Source organism: Oncorhynchus gorbuscha, linkage group LG07 (assembly GCF_021184085.1).
Source record: "Oncorhynchus gorbuscha isolate QuinsamMale2020 ecotype Even-year linkage group LG07, OgorEven_v1.0, whole genome shotgun sequence".
Taxonomy (NCBI): Eukaryota; Metazoa; Chordata; class Actinopteri; order Salmoniformes; family Salmonidae; genus Oncorhynchus; species Oncorhynchus gorbuscha.
Window position 1 is genome coordinate 11924067 of NC_060179.1, and position 23808 is coordinate 11947874.

The window sequence follows — 23808 nt, forward strand, 5'->3', positions numbered from 1 at the left end:
GAAGGGGACTGTTACATAGATATAGAGGTTGGAGAAGAGGACTGTTACATATACAGTATGTAGAGGTTGGAGAAGAGGACTGTTACAGACATATAGAGGTTGGAAAGAGGACTGTTACATATACAGTATGTAGAGGTTGGAGAAGAGGACTGTTACATATAAAGTATGTAGAGGTTGGAGAAGAGGACTGTTACATAGATATAGAGGTTGGAGACGAGGACTGTTACATACATATAGATGTTGGAGAAGGGGACTGTTACAGACATGTAGAGGTTGGAAAGAGGACTGTTACATAGATATAGTGGTTGGAGAATAGGACTGTTACAGACATATAGAGGTTGGAAAGAGGACTGTTACAGACATATAGTGGTTGGAGAAGAGGACTGTTACAGACATATAGAGGTTGGAAAGAGGACTGTTACAGACATGTAGAGGTTGGAGAATAGGACTGTTACAGACATATAGAGGTTGGAGCAGAGGACTGTTACAGACATGTAGAGGTTGGAGAAGAGGACTGTTACAGACATGTAGAGGTTGGAGAAGAGGACTGTTACAGACATGTAGAGGTTGGAGAAGAGGACTGTTACAGACATGTAGAGGTTGGAGAAGAGGACTGTTACAGACATGTAGAGGTTGGAGAAGAGGACTGTTACAGACATGTAGAGGTTGGAGAATAGGACTGTTATATACATTTAGAGGTTGGAGAAGAGGACTGTTACATACATGTAGATGTTGGAGCAGGGGATTGCCACACTGGGTGCAGTTGTTGTGGGAGGTTAAGTGCCTTGCTCAAGGGCACATCGGCAGGGCACATCGGCAGTCAATGGCATATGGTCCTTCTGTAGCTCAGTTGGTAGAGTATGGCGCTTGTAACGCCAGGGTAGTGGGTTCGATTCCCGGGACCACCCATACTTAGAATGTATGCACACATGACTGTAAGTCGCTTTGGATAAAAGCATCTGCTAAATGGCATATTATTATTATATTATCTAGGATTTGATACCAGCAACCCTCTGGTTTCCAGCTCACTTCCCAACAGATTATTTTCCCAGTCAGACCCAGGATTCAAACTGACAACCTCCGGTTGCTGGCTTGCCTCTCTAACAGCTTAGCTACCTGCCGCCGCTACTCTAATATATACATTTGACTCCTAATAGAAAGAATACCCCTAGTTTGCTGTCTCTATTGTACTGTCCTTTATTCCTCTCCTTTGTAACCAATACCTCTTCTATCCTTTCTCTGTCTCCATCTCCTCTCCAACCAATACCTCTTCTATCCTTTCTCTGTCTCCATCTCCTCTCCAACCAATACCTCTTCTATCCTTTCTCTGTCTCCATCTCCTCTCCAACCAATACCTCTTCTATCCTTTCTCTGTCTCCATCTCCTCTCCAACCAATACCTCTTCTATCCTTTCTCTGTCTCCATCTCCTCTCCAACCAATACCTCTTCTATCCTTTCTCTGTCTCCATCTCCTCTCCAACCAATACCTCTTCTATCCTTTCTCCGTCTCCATCTCCTCTCCTTTGCCTCTCTCCACTCATCTACACCCCCCCCCCCGCATCCTCCCTCTCTGGCAGTAGTTTGTTTTGGCTGATGAAGTGTTGGCCTTCCGGAAAACACTGGAACTTTTCCAGGAGATTCCAAGCTGTATACACACACATTTCACTGGCATTCCAAGAACACGGCATTCCAAGAACACAGCGTGACAGAAAGCAGTAGGAGTTTTCCACAAGGATCGAAATTCTGTTTTAACAGCAAACAAAACTGATTTAATGTTGACGGTCTGATATTAGTTTTGGACCGTACATACAGGCCTCTCGTTGTTGTCTCACCTCGTTGACACTGGCTTGGATCTCATATCATGTTTCCCCAGTTAAGCATCAGAACAGAACTAGCACTGTCAACTAGATTGTCTATTCAGGAACCAACTTTGCCATGCAGACACGCACGCTCAGTGGCCTTGCAGGAACAGTAGCCACCTCAGCTCTATAGGTAGAGAGGGTGGGAGGGAGAAACAGAGCTGTTGAAGAGAGAACATTAAAATGCCTGTAACTGTCTGAGATAGCCTTTTAAACCTTTTCTCTCTATCTCTCTCTATATATATATATATCTATCTCTCTATCTCGCGCTCTCTCTCTCTATATATATATATATATCTCTCTCTATCTCTCTATCTCGTGCTCTCTCTATATATATATATATATATCTCTATCTCTCTATCTCGCGCTCTCTCTATATATATATATATATCTCTCTCTATCTCTCTATCTCGCACTCTCTCTCTCTATATATATATATATATATATATATCTATCTCTCTATCTCGCGCTCTCTCTCTATATATATATATATATCTCTCTATCTCTCTATCTCTCTATCTCGCGCTCTCTCTCTCTATATATATATATCTCTATCTCTCTATCTCGTGCTCTCTCTCTCTCTATATATATATATATCTCTAACTCTCTCTCTATATATATCTCTCTCTCTATCTCTCTCTCTCTATATATATATATCTAACTCTATATCTCTATCTCTCTATATATATATATATATATATATATATATATCTATCTCTCTCTCTATATATATATATATATCTCTATCTCTCTATCTCGCGCTCTCTCTCTATATATATATCTCTCTCTCTATCTCTCTATATATATATATATCTCTCTATCTCACGCTCTCTCTCTCTATATATATATATATATCTCTCTCTATCTCTCTATCTCGCGTTCTCTCTCTCTATATATATATATCTCTCTATCTCGCGCTCTCTCTCTATATATATATATATATCTATCTCTCTATCTCGCGCTCTCTCTCTATATCTCTCTCGCTCTCTCTATATATATATCTCTCTCTCTCTATCTCTCTCTCTATATATATATCTCTAACTCTATATCTCTCTCAATATCTCCCTCTATATATATATATATATCTCTCTCTCTATATCGCGCTCTCTCTATATATATATCTCTCTCTCTCTATCTCTATATCTCGCGCTCTCTCTCTATATATATATATCTCTAACTCTATATCTCTCTCTCTATCTCTCTCTTTCTCGCGCTCTCTCTCTCTCTCACACACAGACGGGGCTGATGGTGGCATGCTACCAGGGTTATGTTGACGTTGTCATAGCGTTGGCTCAGTGTTGTCACCTGGATGTCAACTGGCAGGACACTGAGGGAAATACTGCCCTCATCACAGCTGCACAGGCAGGTACGACACACAAACACACAGACCCACACACACCGCATGCTCGCACACAGACCCACACACACTCGCATGCTTGCACACAGATCCACACACACTCGCATGCGCGCACACAGACCCACACACACTCGCATGCTTGCACACAGATCCACACACCCTCGCATGCGCACACACACAGATCCACACACACCACATGCTCGCACACAGACCCACACACACTCGCATGCTTGCACACAGATCCACACACACTCGCATGCGCGCACACAGACCCACACACACCGCATGCTCGCACACAGACCCACACACACTCGCATGCTTGCACACAGATCCACACACACTCGCATGCGCGCACACACACAGATCCACACAGTTCAAAAAGGTTCACAAGGCTCTCCCCATCTCGCCCCACCTCCAGGTCACATAATGATCAGTAACTACCTGTTGAACTACTCCCCTGGTCTGGACATAGAGAGGAGGAACTGTCATGGCTTCACCGCTCTGATGAAGGCTGCTATGCAGGGCAGGGTGGAGTGTGTACGAGCCCTGATGCTAGCAGGTTAGTACACAGACGGAAGGCTGCTATGCAGGGCAGGGTGGAGTGTGTACGAGCCCTGATGCTAGCAGGTTAGTACACAGACGGAAGGCTGCTATGCAGGGCAGGGTGGAGTGTGTACGAGCCCTGATGCTAGCAGGTTAGTACACAGACGGAAGGCTGCTATGCAGGGCAGGGTGGAGTGTGTACGAGCCCTGATGCTAGCAGGTTAGTACACAGACGGAAGGCTGCTATGCAGGGCAGGGTGGAGTGTGTACGAGCCCTGATGCTAGCAGGTTAGTACACAGACGGAAGGCTGCTATGCAGGGCAGGGTGGAGTGTGTACGAGCCCTGATGCTAGCAGGTTAGTACACAGACGGAAGGCTGCTATGCAGGGCAGGGTGGAGTGTGTACGAGCCCTGATGCTAGCAGGTTAGTACACAGACGGAAGGCTGCTATGCAGGGCAGGGTGGAGTGTGTACGAGCCCTGATGCTAGCAGGTTAGTACACAGACGGAAGGCTGCTATGCAGGGCAGGGTGGAGTGTGTACGAGCCCTGATGCTAGCAGGTTAGTACACAGACGGAAGGCTGCTATGCAGGGCAGGGTGGAGTGTGTACGAGCCCTGATGCTAGCAGGTTAGTACACAGACGGAAGGCTGCTATGCAGGGCAGGGTGGAGTGTGTACGAGCCCTGATGCTAGCAGGTTAGTACACAGACGGAAGGCTGCTATGCAGGGCAGGGTGGAGTGTGTACGAGCCCTGATGCTAGCAGGTTAGTACACAGACGGAAGGCTGCTATGCAGGGCAGGGTGGAGTGTGTACGAGCCCTGATGCTAGCAGGTTAGTACACAGACGGAAGGCTGCTATGCAGGGCAGGGTGGAGTGTGTACGAGCCCTGATGCTAGCAGGTTAGTACACAGACGGAAGGCTGCTATGCAGGGCAGGGTGGAGTGTGTACGAGCCCTGATGCTAGCAGGTTAGTACACAGACGGAAGGCTGCTATGCAGGGCAGGGTGGAGTGTGTACGAGCCCTGATGCTAGCAGGTTAGTACACAGACGGAAGGCTGCTATGCAGGGCAGGGTGGAGTGTGTACGAGCCCTGATGCTAGCAGGTTAGTACACAGACGGAAGGCTGCTATGCAGGGCAGGGTGGAGTGTGTACGAGCCCTGATGCTAGCAGGTTAGTACACAGACGGAAGGCTGCTATGCAGGGCAGGGTGGAGTGTGTACGAGCCCTGATGCTAGCAGGTTAGTACACAGACGGAAGGCTGCTATGCAGGGCAGGGTGGAGTGTGTACGAGCCCTGATGCTAGCAGGTTAGTACACAGACGGAAGGCTGCTATGCAGGGCAGGGTGGAGTGTGTACGAGCCCTGATGCTAGCAGGTTAGTACACAGACGGAAGGCTGCTATGCAGGGCAGGGTGGAGTGTGTACGAGCCCTGATGCTAGCAGGTTAGTACACAGACGGAAGGCTGCTATGCAGGGCAGGGTGGAGTGTGTACGAGCCCTGATGCTAGCAGGTTAGTACACAGACGGAAGGCTGCTATGCAGGGCAGGGTGGAGTGTGTACGAGCCCTGATGCTAGCAGGTTAGTACACAGACGGAAGGCTGCTATGCAGGGCAGGGTGGAGTGTGTACGAGCCCTGATGCTAGCAGGTTAGTACACAGACGGAAGGCTGCTATGCAGGGCAGGGTGGAGTGTGTACGAGCCCTGATGCTAGCAGGTTAGTACACAGACGGAAGGCTGCTATGCAGGGCAGGGTGGAGTGTGTACGAGCCCTGATGCTAGCAGGTTAGTACACAGACGGAAGGCTGCTATGCAGGGCAGGGTGGAGTGTGTACGAGCCCTGATGCTAGCAGGTTAGTACACAGACGGAAGGCTGCTATGCAGGGCAGGGTGGAGTGTGTACGAGCCCTGATGCTAGCAGGTTAGTACACAGACGGAAGGCTGCTATGCAGGGCAGGGTGGAGTGTGTACGAGCCCTGATGCTAGCAGGTTAGTACACAGACGGAAGGCTGCTATGCAGGGCAGGGTGGAGTGTGTACGAGCCCTGATGCTAGCAGGTTAGTACACAGACGGAAGGCTGCTATGCAGGGCAGGGTGGAGTGTGTACGAGCCCTGATGCTAGCAGGTTAGTACACAGACGGAAGGCTGCTATGCAGGGCAGGGTGGAGTGTGTACGAGCCCTGATGCTAGCAGGTTAGTACACAGACGGAAGGCTGCTATGCAGGGCAGGGTGGAGTGTGTACGAGCCCTGATGCTAGCAGGTTAGTACACAGACGGAAGGCTGCTATGCAGGGCAGGGTGGAGTGTGTACGAGCCCTGATGCTAGCAGGTTAGTACACAGACGGAAGGCTGCTATGCAGGGCAGGGTGGAGTGTGTACGAGCCCTGATGCTAGCAGGTTAGTACACAGACGGAAGGCTGCTATGCAGGGCAGGGTGGAGTGTGTACGAGCCCTGATGCTAGCAGGTTAGTACACAGACGGAAGGCTGCTATGCAGGGCAGGGTGGAGTGTGTACGAGCCCTGATGCTAGCAGGTTAGTACACAGACGGAAGGCTGCTATGCAGGGCAGGGTGGAGTGTGTACGAGCCCTGATGCTAGCAGGTTAGTACACAGACGGAAGGCTGCTATGCAGGGCAGGGTGGAGTGTGTACGAGCCCTGATGCTAGCAGGTTAGTACACAGACGGAAGGCTGCTATGCAGGGCAGGGTGGAGTGTGTGGACGAGCCCTGATGCTAGCAGGTTAGTACACAGACGGAAGGCTGCTATGCAGGGCAGGGTGGAGTGTGTACGAGCCCTGATGCTAGCAGGTTAGTACACAGACGGAAGGCTGCTATGCAGGGCAGGGTGGAGTGTGTACGAGCCCTGATGCTAGCAGGTTAGTACACAGACGGAAGGCTGCTATGCAGGGCAGGGTGGAGTGTGTACGAGCCCTGATGCTAGCAGGTTAGTACACAGACGGAAGGCTGCTATGCAGGGCAGGGTGGAGTGTGTACGAGCCCTGATGCTAGCAGGTTAGTACACAGACGGAAGGCTGCTATGCAGGGCAGGGTGGAGTGTGTACGAGCCCTGATGCTAGCAGGTTAGTACACAGACGGAAGGCTGCTATGCAGGGCAGGGTGGAGTGTGTACGAGCCCTGATGCTAGCAGGTTAGTACACAGACGGAAGGCTGCTATGCAGGGCAGGGTGGAGTGTGTACGAGCCCTGATGCTAGCAGGTTAGTACACAGACGGACAAACAAATTCACCTGGTTTAGATTTAACTTTCTTTAACATATATTTCATCATTCACATTTCAATAATATTTAACTTCAAACAGTAATTTAAAGCAGAAATAACATCTACCGGTAGGGTTCAATTTGACATCTGAAGGATCTTGTCATACATTTATCTCCTCTTCTTTCCTCCTTCTCCTCCACTCTCCTACTTTCCTTATCTCTCTCCTACTATCTCCTCCTCTTTCCTCCTTCTCCTCCACTCTCCTACTCTCCTACTTTCCTTCTCTCTCTCCTACTATCTCCTCTTCTTTCCTCCTTCTCCTCCACTCTCCTACTTTCCTTCTCTCTCTCCTACTATCTCCTCCTCTTTCCTCCTTCTCCTCCACTCTCCTACTCTCCTACTTTCCTTCTCTCTCTCCTACTATCTCCTCCTCTTTCCTCCTTCTCCTCCACTCTCCTACTTTCCTTCTCTCTCTCTCCTACTATCTCCTCCTCTTTCTTCCTTCTCCTACTCTCCTACTTTCCTTCTCTCTCCTACTATCTCCTCCTCTTTCCTCCTTCTCCTCCACTCTCCTACTCTCCTACTTTCCTTCTCTCTCCTACTATCTCCTCTTCTTTCCTCCTTCTCCTCCACTCTCCTACTTTCCTTCTCTCTCTCCTACTATCTCCTCCTCTTTCCTCCTTCTCCACTCTCCTACTCTCCTACTTTCCTTCTCTCTCTCCTACTATCTCCTCCTCTTTCCTCCTTCTCCTCCACTCTCCTACTTTCCTTCTCTCTCCTACTATCTCCTCCTCTTTCCTCCTTCTCCTCCACTCTCCTACTCTCCTACTTTCCTTCTCTCTCTCCTACTATCTCCTCCTCTTTCCTCCTTCTCCTCCACTCTCCTACTTTCCTTCTCTCTCTCTCCTACTATCTCCTCCTCTTTCCTCCTTCTCCTACTCTCCTACTTTCCTTCTCTCTCCTACTATCTCCTCCTTCTCCTCCACTCTCCTACTCTCCTACTTTCCTTCTCTCTCCTACTATCTCCTCCTCTTTCCTCCTTCCCCTCCACTCTCCTACTTTCCTTCTCTCTCTCCTACTATCTCCTCCTCTTTCCTCCTTCTCCTCCACTCTCCTACTTTCCTTCTCTCTCTCCTACTATCTCCTCCTCTTTCCTCCTTCTCCTCCACTCTCCTACTTTCCTTCTCTCTCTCCTACTATCTCCTCCTCTTTCCTCCTTCTCCTCCACTCTCCTACTCTCCTACTTTCCTTCTCTCTCTCCTACTCTTCTCCTCTCTTTCTCCTCTGTAAGGAGCTGACACGGAGGCGAGGGACTTTGGTCGTCAGCTGACCTCCAGAGAGTGGGCGTTTTTCACAGGACGCTACGACACCGCCTGGGCCATGACACGTCTCCACTCCAGACCCTGTCCTTATCAACTATGTGACGCATACAGGTAGACAATACTTGATGAGTGATGATGAGGATGGTGGTGATGATGATGAGGATGCTGGTGATGATGATGGGGATGATGATGATGATGGGGATGATGATGATGATGATGATGGTGGTGGGGATGATGATGATGGGGATGGGGATGATGATGATGGGGATGATGGTGATGGTGGTGATGATGATGGTGGTGGTGATGAGGATGGTGATGATGATGATGAGGATGGTGGTGATGATGATGATGATGATGGTGATGATGATGATGATTGGGATGATGATGAGGATGATGGTGATGATGGGGATGATGATGATGATGATGATGGTGGTGGGGATGATGATGATGGGGATGGGGATGATGATGATGGGGATGATGGTGATGGTGGTGATGATGATGGTGGTGGTGATGAGGATGGTGATGATGATGATGAGGATGGTGGTGATGATGATGATGATGATGGTGATGATGATGATGATTGGGATGATGATGAGGATGATGGTGATGATGGGGATGATGATGATGGTGATGAGGATGGTGATGATGATGATGATAATGATGATGGTGATTCTTATTATCATTATACGATGTCATCGGTATAATTTCATATTGCAATTCTTCCAATCATATTATTTCCTAATCTGATATAATTGTTCCAGTCCAGAGTGGCCCCAGCTGGCGTCTCTAGTATCTAAGTCCCGGGAGCCTCGAGGCTGTATGCAGCGTATATCAGACACCATACGAAACGCTCTGACGTTTGCCAACATCACAGAGCCTGACGACGAAGGAGTCTTAGATCACCTAGTCACCGTGACAACAGCACTGGGGAGCCCCTTCGTGGCGATGGCTTGTTCCACAGTGAGTTAGAAATGTCTGTTTCTTCGTTCCTCTCACTTCTACTGTATTTAACCTCTCTCTCTGTCTTCGTGTTCTCATTGCTCCCCCCCCCTTCCACTGATATACCTGTTTGTACTTGCTCTTGAGGTGTGTCCGACAAGCCCACCTTGCGTGGGTAAACGTCGCTACTCCGTCCCAGAGATCCTCCGACGCCAACGGGCCAAAGAACTGAAAACCCAGAACCCTGAGAGGCTCGACAACCACGGCAAACTCTTCCAGAACTCACGGGTCACTCTGGTGCCCAAACCTCCAAAGGACCGGCGGACCATCCTGCTACCGCCGAACAAAAACCCCACCACGACTAACCCTACCCTCGGTAAGGTGTCTGGGGCTGGGACCTCTTCCTCCATGGCCCTGAGAAAGACTAGCCTGCTGCCTCTGGGTATGGTGAAGTATAGCAGTGTGCGGCCGGGGATGTCCATTCCCAAGGTGAGAATCTCTAAGGCCCCAACGCCGACCTTTGAACCTGAGAGAGTCCACAGGAAGAGCAGCTTTAAAGACGGAGGGGGCGACTTACTGCAGCTTCCCAAGTGGAGGTATAAAGAAATGAAGGAGGAGAGGAAGAGAGCAGAGGAGGCGGAGAGGAGGAGGGTGGAGGCGGCCACGAGGAGGCACCTGGGTTCCAGGAAGAGGAAATGACATCATAGGAGGAAGTGATGTCACTCCACCCTGTCCTCCACTGTAGCAGTTCAGAGTTTTTTTTTTTGGCTTTTTGAAGGAGTAAAAGTGACAGTGCTTTATTTTGTAATGCATTTAATTCACAAAATCATCAGTATTTTTATAGTGTGATTTCTGTATTACCTGACACTTACCCAGGATACAAACCCATATGATCTGACTGTGTACAGATCATGTTTCACTGATATATCTGACACATCACACGTTGAAACTTTATTGCCTAAAATGATGATACGATACGCCTCGGGAAGGGTTAGCATGGGACAAATATAAAGGGTTAAAATATTGCGTCGCCTATACAACCGTTGAGTAAGCCTCCCAGTATGTCAAACTGACTTATCGTCAAAGATTTTTCAAAAATTAAAAAAAGATAAGCATTATTTTTGTTACCAATGGCATTTGACTGACTTTTTTTAGATAGGCACTGTGCTTTGATATGTTGAAATGGCATCTACTTTATATTGGCTTTTTGAAAGCTTTTCTAATTCTGTGAATGTATTTTGCATATAGATTGTACCTCATCTGGTATTTTTTTATTATGAGTATACTATATATAAAACTGTTTTTATTTTCTACTAAAGTAGGCATATTTTGAGAATGTGAATGAAATAAAGAAATGTCTTAGAGCAATATTATCTATCAAATGGGGGAAAACAAAGTATATCCTGAAATGTTTACATGTTATGAATGAGATCAAAGTACTGCTACACTGACCTCAGATCAGCATCTAGGAGCACCTTCATCATGTGCTTTGTACAAACACACGTGTGTATTCCGATCAGACAGACGTCATACTATTGGTTGAGAAGTTCAACAGAAAATAATGGATGAAAATAATGGGAGGTAGGATCACAAATGGCAACTGGAAGGTTTTGATATAATATGGTATTATTATGGTAGGGATTGATATAATATGGTATTATTATGGTAGGGATTGATATAATGTAGTATTATTATGGTAGGGATTGATATAATGTAGTATTATTATGATAGGGATTGATATAATGTAGTATTATTATGGTAGGGATTGATATAATATGGTATTATTATAATAATAATAATTATGGTAGGGATTGATATAATATGGTATTATTATGGTAGGGATTGATATAATGTAGTATTATTATGGTAGGGATTGATATAATGTAGTATTATTATGGTAGGGATTGATATAATGTAGTATTATTATGGTAGGGATTGATATAATATGGTATTATTATGGTAGGGATTGATATAATGTAGTATTATTATGGTAGGGATTGATATAATGTAGTATTATTATGGTAGGGATTGATATAATATGGTATTATTATGGTAGGGATTGATATAATATGGTATTATTATGGTAGGGATTGATATAATATGGTATTATTATGGTAGGGATTGATATAATGTAGTATTATTATGGTAGGGATTGATATAATGTAGTATTATTATGGTAGGGATTGATATAATGTAGTATTATTATGGTAGGGATTGATATAATGTAGTATTATTATGGTAGGGATTGAAGAGAAGACAATTTCACAGTGATAACCCTAAAGACAGGACTGGCTTTAAGTGGCATATTTTAGGTGTGTCTAACAGCCAATGTGATAAGTTGCTATGGAGTTACTAGGGGGCAGTGGTTGGCACAAAAATCATTTCTGTAAACAAATGGAGCAGGCTAGGCAGCAGGAGTGTAACACTAAAATGCTTTCCCAGACATATCACAAAGACTCCAGGTGAATTCTGTGTCTGCCCAAGTGTGCCCTGGTTCCCCTCATTGATTTAAAAGGAATGGACGAAAACTCTCTAAACTCTCTGCTTATACAAGTCCAATTAAAAAATGTATATATATATTTAGTTTACACTTCTCTCAGGAAGCAACGCTATGGATTTACCAAACAGATTCACAAGGTTTTGTTTGTTTGAGTGGTAATGGAACCACAATGGGACCAGCAATATCTAGTCCGTGTACTCTACAATGTTCTTGTTTATGGTCAATAAAAACACAACTGGAATGCAATACACTCTACTGTTTGTGTCTGTGAGAGTGAGTGACTTTCTAAAACATAAAAAAGATGGTGCATCATTTCCTGATAAGTACCAGGTGCATCATTTCCTGATAAGTACCATGTGCATAATTTCCTGATAAGTACCAGGTGCATCATTTCCTGATAAGTACCATGTGCATCATTTCCTGATAAGTACCAGGTGCATCATTTCCTGATAAGTACCAGGTGCATCATTTCCTGATAAGTACCATGTGCATCATTTCCTGATAAGTACCATGTGCATCATTTCCTGATAAGTACCAGGTGCATCATTTCCTGATAAGTACCAGGTGCATCATTTCCTGATAAGTACCAGGTGCATCATTTCCTGATAAGTACCAGGTGCATCATTTCCTGATAAGTACCAGGTGCATCATTTCCTGATAAGTACCAGGTGCATCATTTCCTGATAAGTACCAGGTGCATCATTTCCTGATAAGTACCAGGTGCATCATTTCCTGATAAGTACCAGGGGTATCATTTCCTGATAAGTACCAGGTGCATCATTTCCTGATAAGTACCAGGTGCATCATTTCCTGATAAGTACCAGGGCCATCATTTCCTGATAACTATCAGGTCCATTATTTCCTGATAAGTACCAGGTGCATCATTTCCTGATAAGTACCAGGTGCATCATTTCCTGATAAGTACCAGGTGCATCATTTCCTGATAAGTACCAGGTGCATCATTTCCTGATAAGTACCAGGTGCATAATTTCATTTCCACATTTTGTTGTGTTACAGCCTGAATTTAAAATGGATTAAATAGAGATTTTGTGTCACTGGCCTACACACAATACTCCATAATCTCAAAGTGGAATTAGGTTTTTAAACATTTTTACAAATGACTTAAAAATTACAAGCTGGAATGTCTGGAGTCAATATGTCTTCAACCCCTCTGTTATGGCAAGCCAAAATAAGAATTTGCTTAACAAGTAACATAATAAGTGTGGACTCACTCACTGTGTGCAAAAATAGTGTTTAAGATTATTTTTAAATGGCTACCCCATCTCTGTACCCCACACATACACACATGTAATGTCCCTCAGTCGAGCAAAGAATTTCAAACACAGATTTAACCACAAAGACTAGAGGTTTTCCAATGCCTCGCTAAGAAGGTAAAAAAAAAAAAAACAGACATTGAATATCCTTTGAGCATGGTGCAAGTTATTATTTAGGCTTTGGATGGTGTATCAACACTTCCTAACTCAGTTGCTGGAGAGGAAGGAAACTGCTCAGGGATTTCACCATGCCGCTCGCTAGCAGTGACTTTAAAACAGTTACAGAGTTTAAAGGCTGTGATAGGAGAAAACTGAGGATGGATCAACAACATTGGAGTTACTCCACAATACTAACCTATATGACCGAGTGAAAAGAAGGAAGCCTGTACAGAATACAAATATTCCCAAAACAATAAGCAATAAGGCACTAACGTAACACTGCAAAAAATGTGGCAAAGAAATGAACTTAATGTCCTGGATACAAGCTACAAGATACTTGCTGTAAATCCAACACAACACACCCCCGAATACCACTCTTCATATGTTCAAACATGGTGGTGGCTGCATCATGTTATGGGTACGCTTGTCATCTGAGTTGTTTTTATACAAGTAAACAGAATAGAGCACAGGAAAAATCATAGAGGTTCAGTCTGCTTTCCACCAGACACTGGGAGATGAATTCACCTTTCAGCAGGACAATAACCTAAAACACAAGGCCAAATCTACACTGGAGTTGCTTACCAAGAAGAGTGAATGTTCCTGAGTGGCCCGAGTTACAGTTTTGACTTAAATCTGCTTGAAAATATATGACAAGACTTGATAATGGCTGTCTAGCAATGATCAACAACTAACTTGACAGAGCTGGAATAATGTTTAAACGAATAATGTGAAAATATTGTACAATCCAGGTGTGCAAAGTTCTTAGAGACGTACCCAGAAAGACTCACAGCTGTAACGGGTGCCAAAGGTGATTCTAACATGTATTAACTCAGGGGTGTGAATACTTATGTAAATGAGATATTTCTGCATTATTCTCACTTTGTCATTATGGGGTTTGCGTGAAAATGAGTGTGAAACATGTTTTTAAATTCATTTTAAATTCAGGCTGTAACATTCTTTTTATATTTTACATATATATATATACATATATATATATATATATAAATATATATATGTATACAGTGCCTTGCGAAAGTATTCGGCCCCCTTGAACTTTGCGACCTTTTGCCACATGTCAGGCTTCAAACATAAAGATATAAAACTGTATTTTTTTGTGAAGAATCAACAACAAGTGGGACACAATCATGAAGTGGAACGACATTTATTGGATATTTCAAACTTTTTTAATATTAACAAATCAAAAACTGAAAAATTGGGCGTGCAAAATTATTCAGCCCCTTTCCAGAAGTTCAGTGAGGATCTCTGAATGATCCAATGTTGACCTAAATGACTAATGATGATAAATACAATCCACTGGCAGCGTAGCCTAGTGGTTAGAGTGTTGGACTAGTAACCGGAATGTTGCAAGTTCAAACCCCCGAGCTGACAAGGTACAAATCTGTCGTTCTGCCCCTGAACAGGCAGTTAACCCACTGTTCCTAGGCCGTCATTGAAAATAAGAATTTGTTCTTAACTGACTTGCCTAGTTAAATAAAGGTAAAAATTGTTTAAAAAAAATCAAGTCTCTGTATAAATGCACCTGCACTGTGATAGTCTCAGAGGTCCGTTAAAAGCGCAGAGAACATCATGAAGAAAAAGGAACACACCAGGCAGGTCCGAGATACTGTTGTGAAGAAGTTTAAAGCCAGATTTGGATACAAAAAGATATCCCAGGGTGCACTGTGCAAGCGATAATATTGAAATGGAAGGAGTATCAGACCACTGCAAATCTACCAAGACCTGGCCGTCCCCCAAAATTTTCAGCTCATACAAGGAGAAGAGTGATCACTCTGGATGAACTGCAGAGATCTACAGCTGAGGTGGGAGACTCTGTCCATAGGACAACAATCACTCGTATATTGCACAAATCTGGCCTTTATGGAAGAGTTGCAAGAAGAAAGCCATTTCTTAAAGATATCGATAAAAAGTGTCATTTAAAGTTTACCACAAGCCACCTGGGAGACACACCAAACATGTGGAAGAAGGTGCTCTGGTCAGATGAAACCAAAATTGAACTTTTTGGCAACAATGCAAAACGTTATGTTTGGCGTAAAAGCAACACATCTCATCACCCTGAACACACCATCCCCACCGTCAAACATGGTGGTGGCAGCATCATGGTTTGGGCCTGCTTTTCTTCAGCAGGGACAGGGAAGATGGTTAAAATTGATGGGAAGATGGATGGAGCCAAATACAGGACCATTCTGGAAGAAAACCTGATGGAGTCTGCAAAAGACCTGAGACTGGGACGGAGATTTGTCTTCCAACAAGACAATGATCCAAAACATAAAGCAAAATCTACAATGGAATGGTTCAAAAATAAACATATCCAGGTGTTAGAATGGCCAAGTCAAAGTCCAGACCTGAATCCAATCGAGAATCTGTGGAAAGAACTGGAAACTGCTGTTCACAAATGCTCTACATCCAACCTCACTGAGCTCGAGCTGTTTTGCAAGGAGGATTGGGAAAAAAATTCAGTCTCTCGATGTGCAAAACTGATAGAGACATACCCCAAGCGACTTACAGCTGTAATCGCAGCAAAAGGTGGCGCTACAAAGTATTAACTTAAGGGGGCTGAATAATTTTGCACGCCCAATTTTTCAGTTTTTGATTTGTTAAAAAAGTTTGAAATATCCAAAAAATGTCGTTCCACTTCATGATTGTGTCCCACTTGTTGTTGATTCTTCACAAAAAAATACAGTTTTATATCTTTATGTTTGAAGCCTGAAATGTGGCAAAAGGTTGCAAAGTTCAAGGGGGCCGAATACTTTCGCAAGGCACTGTATAATAATATATATATATACAGTGGGGAGAACAAGTATTTGATACACTGCAGGTTTTGCAGGTTTTCCTACTTACAAAGCATGTAGAGGTCTGTCATTTTTTTTAATCAAAGGTACACTTCAACTGTGAGAGACTGAATCTAAAACAAAAATCCAGAAAATCTCATTGTATGATTTTTAAGTAATTAATTAGCATTTTATTGCATGACATAAGTATTTGATCACCTATCAACCAGTAAGAATTCCGTCTCTCACAGACCTGTTAGTTTTTCTTTAAGAAGCCCTCCTGTTCTCCACTCATTACCTGTATTAACTGCACCTGTTTGAACTCGTTACCTGTATAAAAGACACCTGTCCACACACTCAATCAAACAGACTCCAACCTCTCCACAATGGCCAAGACCAGAGAGCTGTGTAAGGACATCAGGGGTAAAATTGTAGACCTGCACAAGGCTGGGATGGGCTACAGGACAATAGGCAAGCAGCTTGGTGAGAAGGCAACAACTGTTGGCGCAATTATTAGAAAATGGAAGAAGTTCAAGATGATGGTCAATCAATCACCCTTGGTCTGGGGCTCCATGCAAGATTTCACCTCGTGGGGCATCAATAATCATGAGGAAGGTGAGGGATCAGCCCAGAACTACACGGCAGGACCTGGTCAATGACCTGAAGAGAGCTGGGACCACAGTCTCAAAGAAAACCATTAGTAACACACTACGCCGTCATGGATTAAAATCCTGCAGCGCATGCAAGGTCCCCCTGCTCAAGACAGCGCATGTCCAGGCCTGTCTGAAGTTTGCCAATGACCATCTGAATGATCCAGAGGAGGAATGGGAGAAGGTCATGTGGTCTGATGAGACAAAAATAGAGCTTTTTGGTCTAAACTCCACTCGCCGTGTTTGGAGGAAGAAGTAGTACAACCCCAAGAACACCATCCCAACCGTGAAGCATGGAGGTGGAAACATCATTCTTTGGTAATGCTTTTCTGCAAAGGGGACAGGATGACTGCACCGTATTGAGGGGAGGATGGATGGGGCCATGTTTCGTGAGATCTTGACTAACAACCTCCTTCCCTCAGTAAGAGCATTGAAGATGGGTCGTGGGTGGGTCTTCCAGCATGACAACGACCCGAAACACACAGCCAGGGCAACTAAGGAGTGGCTCCGTAAGAAGCATCTCAAGGTCCTGGAGTAGCCTAGCCAGTCTCCAGACCTGAACCCATAGAAAATCTTTGGAGGGAGCTGAAAGTCCGTATTGCCCAGCGACAGCCCAGAAACCTGAAGGATCTGGAGAAGGTCTGTATGGAGGAGTGGGCCAAAATCCCTGCTGCAGTGTGTGCAAACCTGGTCAAGAACTACAGGAAATGTATGATCTCTGTAATTGCAAACAAAGGTTTCTGAACCAAATATTAAGTTGTGCTTTTCTGATGTATCAAATACTTATGTCATGCAATAAAATGCAAATGATTTACTTAAATCATACATTTACATTACATTTAAGTCATTTAGCAGACGCTCTTATCCAGAGCGACTTACAAATTGGTGCATTCACCTTATGACATCCAGTGGAACAACCACTTTACAATAGTGCATCTAAATATTTTAAGGGGGGAGGGAGGGTGAGAAGGATTACTTTATCCTATCCTAGGTATTCCTTAAAGAGGTGGGGTTTCAGGTGTCTCCGGAAGGTGGTGATTGACTCCGCTGTCCTGGCGTCGTGAGGGAGTTTGTTCCACCATTGGGGAGCCAGAGCAGCGAACAGTTTTGACTGAGCTGAGCGGGAACTGTACTTCCTCAGTGGTAGGGAGGCGAGCAGGCCAGAGGTGGATGAACGCAGTGCCCTTATTTGGGTGTAGGGCCTGATCAGAGCCTGGAGGTACTGAGGTGCCGTTCCCCTCACAGCTCCGTAGGCAAGCACCATGGTCTTGTAGCGGATGCGAAACTGGAAGCCAGTGGAGAGAGCGGAGGAGCGGGGTGACGTGAGAGAACTTGGGAAGGTTGAACACTAGACGGGCTGCGGCGTTCTGGATGAGTTGTAGGGGTTTAATGGCACAGGCAGGGAGCCCAGCCAACAGCGAGTTGCAGTAATCCAGACGGGAGATGACAAGTGCCTGGATTAGGACCTGCGCCGCTTCCTGTGTGAGGCAGGGTCGTACTCTGCGGATGTTGTAGAGCATGAACCTACAGGAACGGGCCACCGCCTTGATGTTAGTTGAGAACGACAGTTTGTTGTCCAGGATCACGCCAAGGTTCTTAGCGCTCTGGGAGGAGGACACAATGGAGTTGTCAACCGTGATGGCGAGATCATGGAACGGGCAGTCCTTCCCCGGGAGGAAGAGCAGCTCCGTCTTGCCGAAGTTCAGCTTGAGGTGGTGATCCGTCATCCACACTGATATGTCTGCCAGACATGCAGAGATGCGATTCGCCACCTGGTCATCAGAAGGGGGAAAGGAGAAGATTACAATGTCATTTTCTGGATTTTTGTTTTAGATTCCGTCTCTCACAGTTGAAGTGTACCTATGATAAAAATGGCAGACCTCTACATGCTTTGTAAGCAGGAAATCCTGCAAAATCGGCAGTGTGTCAAATACTTGTTCTCCCCACTGTGTATATATATATTTTTTTATAACTCAAGGGGCGTGAATCCTTTCTGAAAACCACTGGAAGTAGCCGTGGAAACAGTCATGTAAAAGCCATCATTATGAAGGGAGAGGGATAGATAGGCTGTAGCCAGAAGATCATGTTAAAATCACTGTTATGAACAGAAGCAGTCTGAGATGGTCACCTGAGATTATAAACCCTGAGACGTGGTCAGCAAGTCTGTCAGCCTGGCATCTCTCCATCTGCAAATCCACCTCCTAACGACAGATCTAGGATCAGAGTCGTCAAAACCCAATCCTTACCATATCCAAACATAAAACAGGGCAGGGAAACTCAGACTGGCACACTCTGCTGGGAGACAGGGGGTACTGCATGACAGGCTCAATTCACTATCACAATGAAAATCCAAACAGGTGATCACTGATTTAGAAAATGGCCATGATAAGGCTTTATAAATAAGCATGACTACTATTTTATCCAGTCTTAGTCTTTCAATATCAGAGGTCTGTGTCAGTAGGACATAGTATCAGTATCAGAGTAGAGGTCTGTGTCAGTAGGACATAGTATCAGTATCAGAGTAGAGGTCTGTGTCAGTAGGACATAGTATCAGTATCAGAGTAGAGGTCTGTGTCAGTAGGACATAGTATCAGTATCAGAGTAGAGGTCTGTGTCAGTAGGACATAGTATCAGTATCAGAGTAGAGGTCTGTGTCAGTAGGACATAGTATCAGAGTAGAGGTCTGTGTCAGTAGGACATAGTATCAGAGTAGAGGTCTGTGTCAGTAGGACATAGTATCAGAGTAGAGGTCTGTGTCAGTAGGACATAGTATCAGTATCAGAGTAGAGGTCTGTGTCAGTAGGACATAGTATCAGTATCAGAGTAGAGGTCTGTGTCAGTAGGACATAGTATCAGAGTAGAGGTCTGTGTCAGTAGGACATAGTATCAGAGTAGAGGTCTGTGTCAGTAGGACATAGTATCAGTATCAGAGTAGAGGTCTGTGTCAGTAGGACATAGTATCAGAGTAGAGGTCTGTGTCAGTAGGACATAGTATAAGAGTAGAGTGTGTCAATGGGACAGAGTATCAGTATCAGAGTAGAGGTCTGTGGGATTTTGTGTCGAGGTCACCTTAAGTCACCCTATCAGGTAGCAGATACCCTTGTTGAAAGAAACATGCAGACCAGAGAGAGGCTGTAGTAATCGCTTTCACAACTACGGTCAAAGGCAAGGGTTGAGGCTATGGTCAAAGGTAAGGGTTGAGGCTATGGTCAAAGGCAAGGGTTGAGGCTATGGTCAAAGGCAAGGGTTGAGGCTATGGTCAAAGGCAAGGGTTGAGGCTATGGTCAAAGGCAAGGGTTGAGGCTATGGTCAAAGGCAAGGGTTGAGGCTATGGTCAAAGGCAAGGGTTGAGGCTATGGTCAAAGCAAGGGTTGAGGGTTAGGATTGAACCGGGATGCAGAGAGATATGAAGCTAGGGTTAGGGGGTTGACAAGGGGCAGTCTGAGGAGTCCTGCTGCCATTTTGAGTCCTACACTATGTGTTAACCAACAATATGCTGGCTTGTAGATTGATGATAGAGGACCAGAAGTGTGTGTTTATGTTTACCTGAACCCATGCGTGTGTATGAGTGTGTGTGTGCGTGTGTGTGTGTGTGAGTGTGGATATGCGTGTACCTGACTAGAGACCATGCACTGGCAGATCCTAATGTCACACGTCACACCACCAGGTGATAGATGCTAACATGAGTGCTATAAACTGACAGAGCCTGGAGGGCTGATGCTAACGCTAGCTAAAACAACATAATATTATTCAAATCAATAGAGGCACTCAGTCCTCATACATAAACCCTACAAGGACATGGAAAACGGGCAAGACAAAATATACTGTACATGCTGTCTGACACAAGGGTATGCGTGGTAACACCTGGTCCAGAGACAGTAAGTGGTCAAGGGGATGAGGGAGGAGAGTAGAGAGAGAGAAGGGAGGGCGGAGTAGAGAGAGGGGGGTGGAAGAGAGCGGGAGGAGAGAGTAGAGAGAGAGAAGGGAGGGGGAGGAGAGAGGGGGGGTAGAGAAAGCGAGGGGAGAGTAGAGAGAGAGAAGGGAGGGGGGAGGAGAGAGCGGGGGGTAGAGAAAGGGAGGGGAGAGTAGAGAGAGAGAAGGGAGGGGGAGTAGAGAGCGGGGGGTAGAGAAAGGGAGGGGGAGTAGAGAGAGAGAAGGGAGGGGGAGTAGAGAGAGGGGGGTAGAGAAAGGGAGGGGAGAGTAGAGAGAGAGAAGGGAGGGGGAGTAGAGAGAGGGGGGGGGGTAGAGAAAGGGAGGGGAGAGTAGAGAGAGAGAAGGGAGGGCGGAGTAGAGAGAGGGGGGTAGAGAGCGGGAGGAGAGAGTAGAGAGAGAGAAGGGAGGGGGAGGAGAGAGGGGGGTAGAGAAAGGGAGGGGAGAGTAGAGAGAGAGAAGGGAGGGGGAGTAGAGAGAGGGGGGTAGAGAGAGGGGGGTAGAGCGAGAGAAGGGAGGGGAGAGGAGAGAGGGGAGAGTAGAGAGAGAGAAGGGAGGGGGAGGAGAGAGGGGGAGTAGAGAGAGGGGGGTAGAGAGAGGGAGGGGAGAGGAGAGGGGGGTAGAGAGAGGGAGGGGAGAGTAGAGAGAGAGAAGGGAGGGGAGAGGAGAGAGAGAGAAGGGAGGGAGGGGGAGTATAGAGAGGGGGGTAGAGAAAGGGAGGGGAGTGTAGAGAGAGAAGGGAGGGGGAGTAGAGAGAGGGGGGTAGAGAGAGGGAGGGGAGAAAGAGAGAGAGAGAAGGGGGGAGAGAGGAGAGAGAGAGAAGGGAGGGGGAGTAGAGAGAGAGGGGGGGAGAGAGGGAGGGGGGAGAGAGAGAGAGAGAAGGGAGGGGGAGGAGAGAGGGGGGGTAGAGAGAGGGAGGGGAGAGTAGAGAGAGAAGGAGTTGGGAGGAGAGAGGGGGGTAGAGAGAGGGAGGGGAGAGTAGAGAGAGAGAAGGGAGGGGGAGTAGAGAGAGGGGGGGTAGAGAAAGGGAGGGGAGAGTAGAGAGAGAGAAGGGAGGGGGAGTAGAGAGAGAGAAGGGAGGGGGAGTAGAGAGAGAGTAGAGGGAGGGGGGGGGAGAGAGAAGGAGAAGGGAGGGAGTAGAGAGAGAGAAGGGAGGGGGAGTAGAGAGAGGGGGTAGAGAAAGGGGGGAGAGTAGAGAGAGAGAAGGGAGGGGGAGTAGAGAGAGAAGGGAGGGGGAGTAGAGAGAGGGGGTAGAGAAAGGGAGGGGAGAGTAGAGAGAGAGAAGGGAAGGGGGAGTAGAGAGAGAAGGGAGGGGAGAGTAGAGAGAGAGAAGGGAGGGGGGAGTAGAGAGAGGGGGGGGGGAGTAGAGTCAAATCAAATCAAATTTTATTTGTCACATACACATGGTTAGCAGATGTTAATGCGAGTGTAGCGAAATGCTTGTGCTTCTAGTTCCGACAATGCAGTAATAACCAACAAGTAATCTAACTAACAATTCCAAAACTACTGTCTTATACACAGTGTAAGGGGATAAAGAATATGTACATAAAGATATATGAATGAGTGATGGTACAGAGCAGCATAGGCAAGATACAGTAGATGGTATCGAGTACAGTATATACATATGAGATGAGTATGTAAACAAAGTGGCATAGTTAAAGTGGCTAGTGATACATGTATTACATAAGGATGCAGTCGATGATATAGAGTACAGTATATACGTATGCATATGAGATGAATAATGTAGGGTATGTAACATTATATAAGGTAGCATTGTTTAAAGTGGCTAGTGATATATTTACATCATTTCCCATCAATTCCCATTATTAAAGTGGCTGGAGTTGGGTCAGTGTCAGTGTGTTGGCAGCAGCCACTCAATGTTAGTGGTGGCTGTTTAACAGTCTGATGGCCTTGAGATAGAAGCTGTTTTTCAGTCTCTCGGTCCCAGCTTTGATGCACCTGTACTGACCTCGCCTTCCGGATGATAGCGGGGTAAACAGGCAGTGGCTCGGGTGGTTGTTGTCCTTGATGATCTTTATGGCCTTCCTGTAACATCGGGTGGTGCAGGTGTCCTGGAGGGCAGGTAGTTTGCCCCCGGTGATGCGTTGTGCAGACCTCACTACCCTCTGGAGAGCCTTACGGTTGTGGGCGGAGCAGTTGCCGTACCAGGCGGTGATACAGCCCGCCAGGAAGCTCTCTATTGTGCATCTGTAGAAGTTTGTGAGTGCTTTTGGTGACAAGCCGAATTTCTTCAGCCTCCTGAGGTTGAAGAGGCGCTGCTGCGCCTTCTTCACGATGCTGTCTGTGTGAGTGGACCAATTCAGTTTGTCTGTGATGTGTATGCCGAGGAACTTAAAACTTGCTACCCTCTCCACTACTGTTCCATCGATGTGGATAGGGGGGTGTTCCCTCTGCTGTTTCCTGAAGTCCACAATCATCTCCTTAGTTTTGTTGACGTTGAGTGTGAGGTTATTTTCCTGACACCACTCTCTGAGGGCCCTCACCTCCTCCCTGTAGGCCGTCACGTCGTTGTTGGTAATCAAGCCTACCACTGTTGTGTCGTCCGCAAACTTGATGATTGAGTTGGAGGCGTGCATGGCCACGCAGTCGTGGGTGAACAGGAAGTACAGGAGAGGGCTCAGAACGCACCCTTGTGGGGCCCCAGTGTTGAGGATCAGTGGGGTGGAGATGTTGTTGCCTACCCTCACCACCTGGGGGCGGCCCGTCAGGAAGTCCAGTACCCAGTTGCACAGGGCGGGGTCGAGACCCAGGGTCTCGAGCTTGATGACGAGCTTGGAGGGTACTATGGTGTTGAATGTCGAGCTGTAGTCGATGAACATCATTCTCACATAGGTATTCCTCTTGTCCAGATGGGTTAGGGCAGTGTGCAGTGTGGTTGAGATTGCATCGTCTGTGGACCTATTTGGGCGGTAAGCAAATTGGAGTGGGTCTAGGGTGTCAGGTAGGGTGGAGGTGATATGGTCCTTGACTAGTCTCTCAAAGCATTTCATGATGACGGAAGTGAGTGCTACGGGGCGGTAGTCGTTTAGCTCAGTTACCTTAGCTTTCTTGGGAACAGGAACAATGGTGGCCCTCTTGAAGCATGTGGGAACAGCAGACTGGTATAGGGATTTTTTAAATATGTCCGTAAACACACCGACCAGCTGGTCTGCGCATGCTCTGAGGGCGCGGCTGGGGATGCCGTCTGCGCCTGCAGCCTTGCGAGGGTTAACACGTTTAAATGTCTTACTCACCTCGGCTGCAGTGAAGG

General features: G+C 46.2%; 2 protein-coding genes across 3 annotated transcripts in view; both read left to right on the forward strand.

Annotated features, from left to right (window-relative positions):
• LOC124039484 (ankyrin repeat domain-containing protein 33B-like) overlaps nucleotides 1–10988 on the forward strand; it is a 36909-nt gene extending 25921 nt beyond the window's left edge. Inside the window, exons 2-6 of one of the 2 annotated variants that reach the window (XM_046355495.1) lie at nucleotides 3096–3225; nucleotides 3635–3775; nucleotides 8266–8407; nucleotides 9058–9256; nucleotides 9383–10988. In XM_046355495.1, coding sequence (XP_046211451.1) covers nucleotides 3096–3225; nucleotides 3635–3775; nucleotides 8266–8407; nucleotides 9058–9256; nucleotides 9383–9934 — 1164 coding nt within the window. In that variant the 3' untranslated portion in view covers nucleotides 9935–10988. The remainder of the gene's footprint in view (nucleotides 1–3095; nucleotides 3226–3634; nucleotides 3776–8265; nucleotides 8408–9057; nucleotides 9257–9382) is intronic. The other variant, XM_046355497.1, reaches the window with a different exon arrangement.
• The window catches only part of LOC124040475 (catenin delta-2-like), an 890284-nt gene that overhangs the window by 513020 nt on the left and 353456 nt on the right, over nucleotides 1–23808 (forward strand). The gene's annotated exons all lie outside the window — the stretch shown is intronic.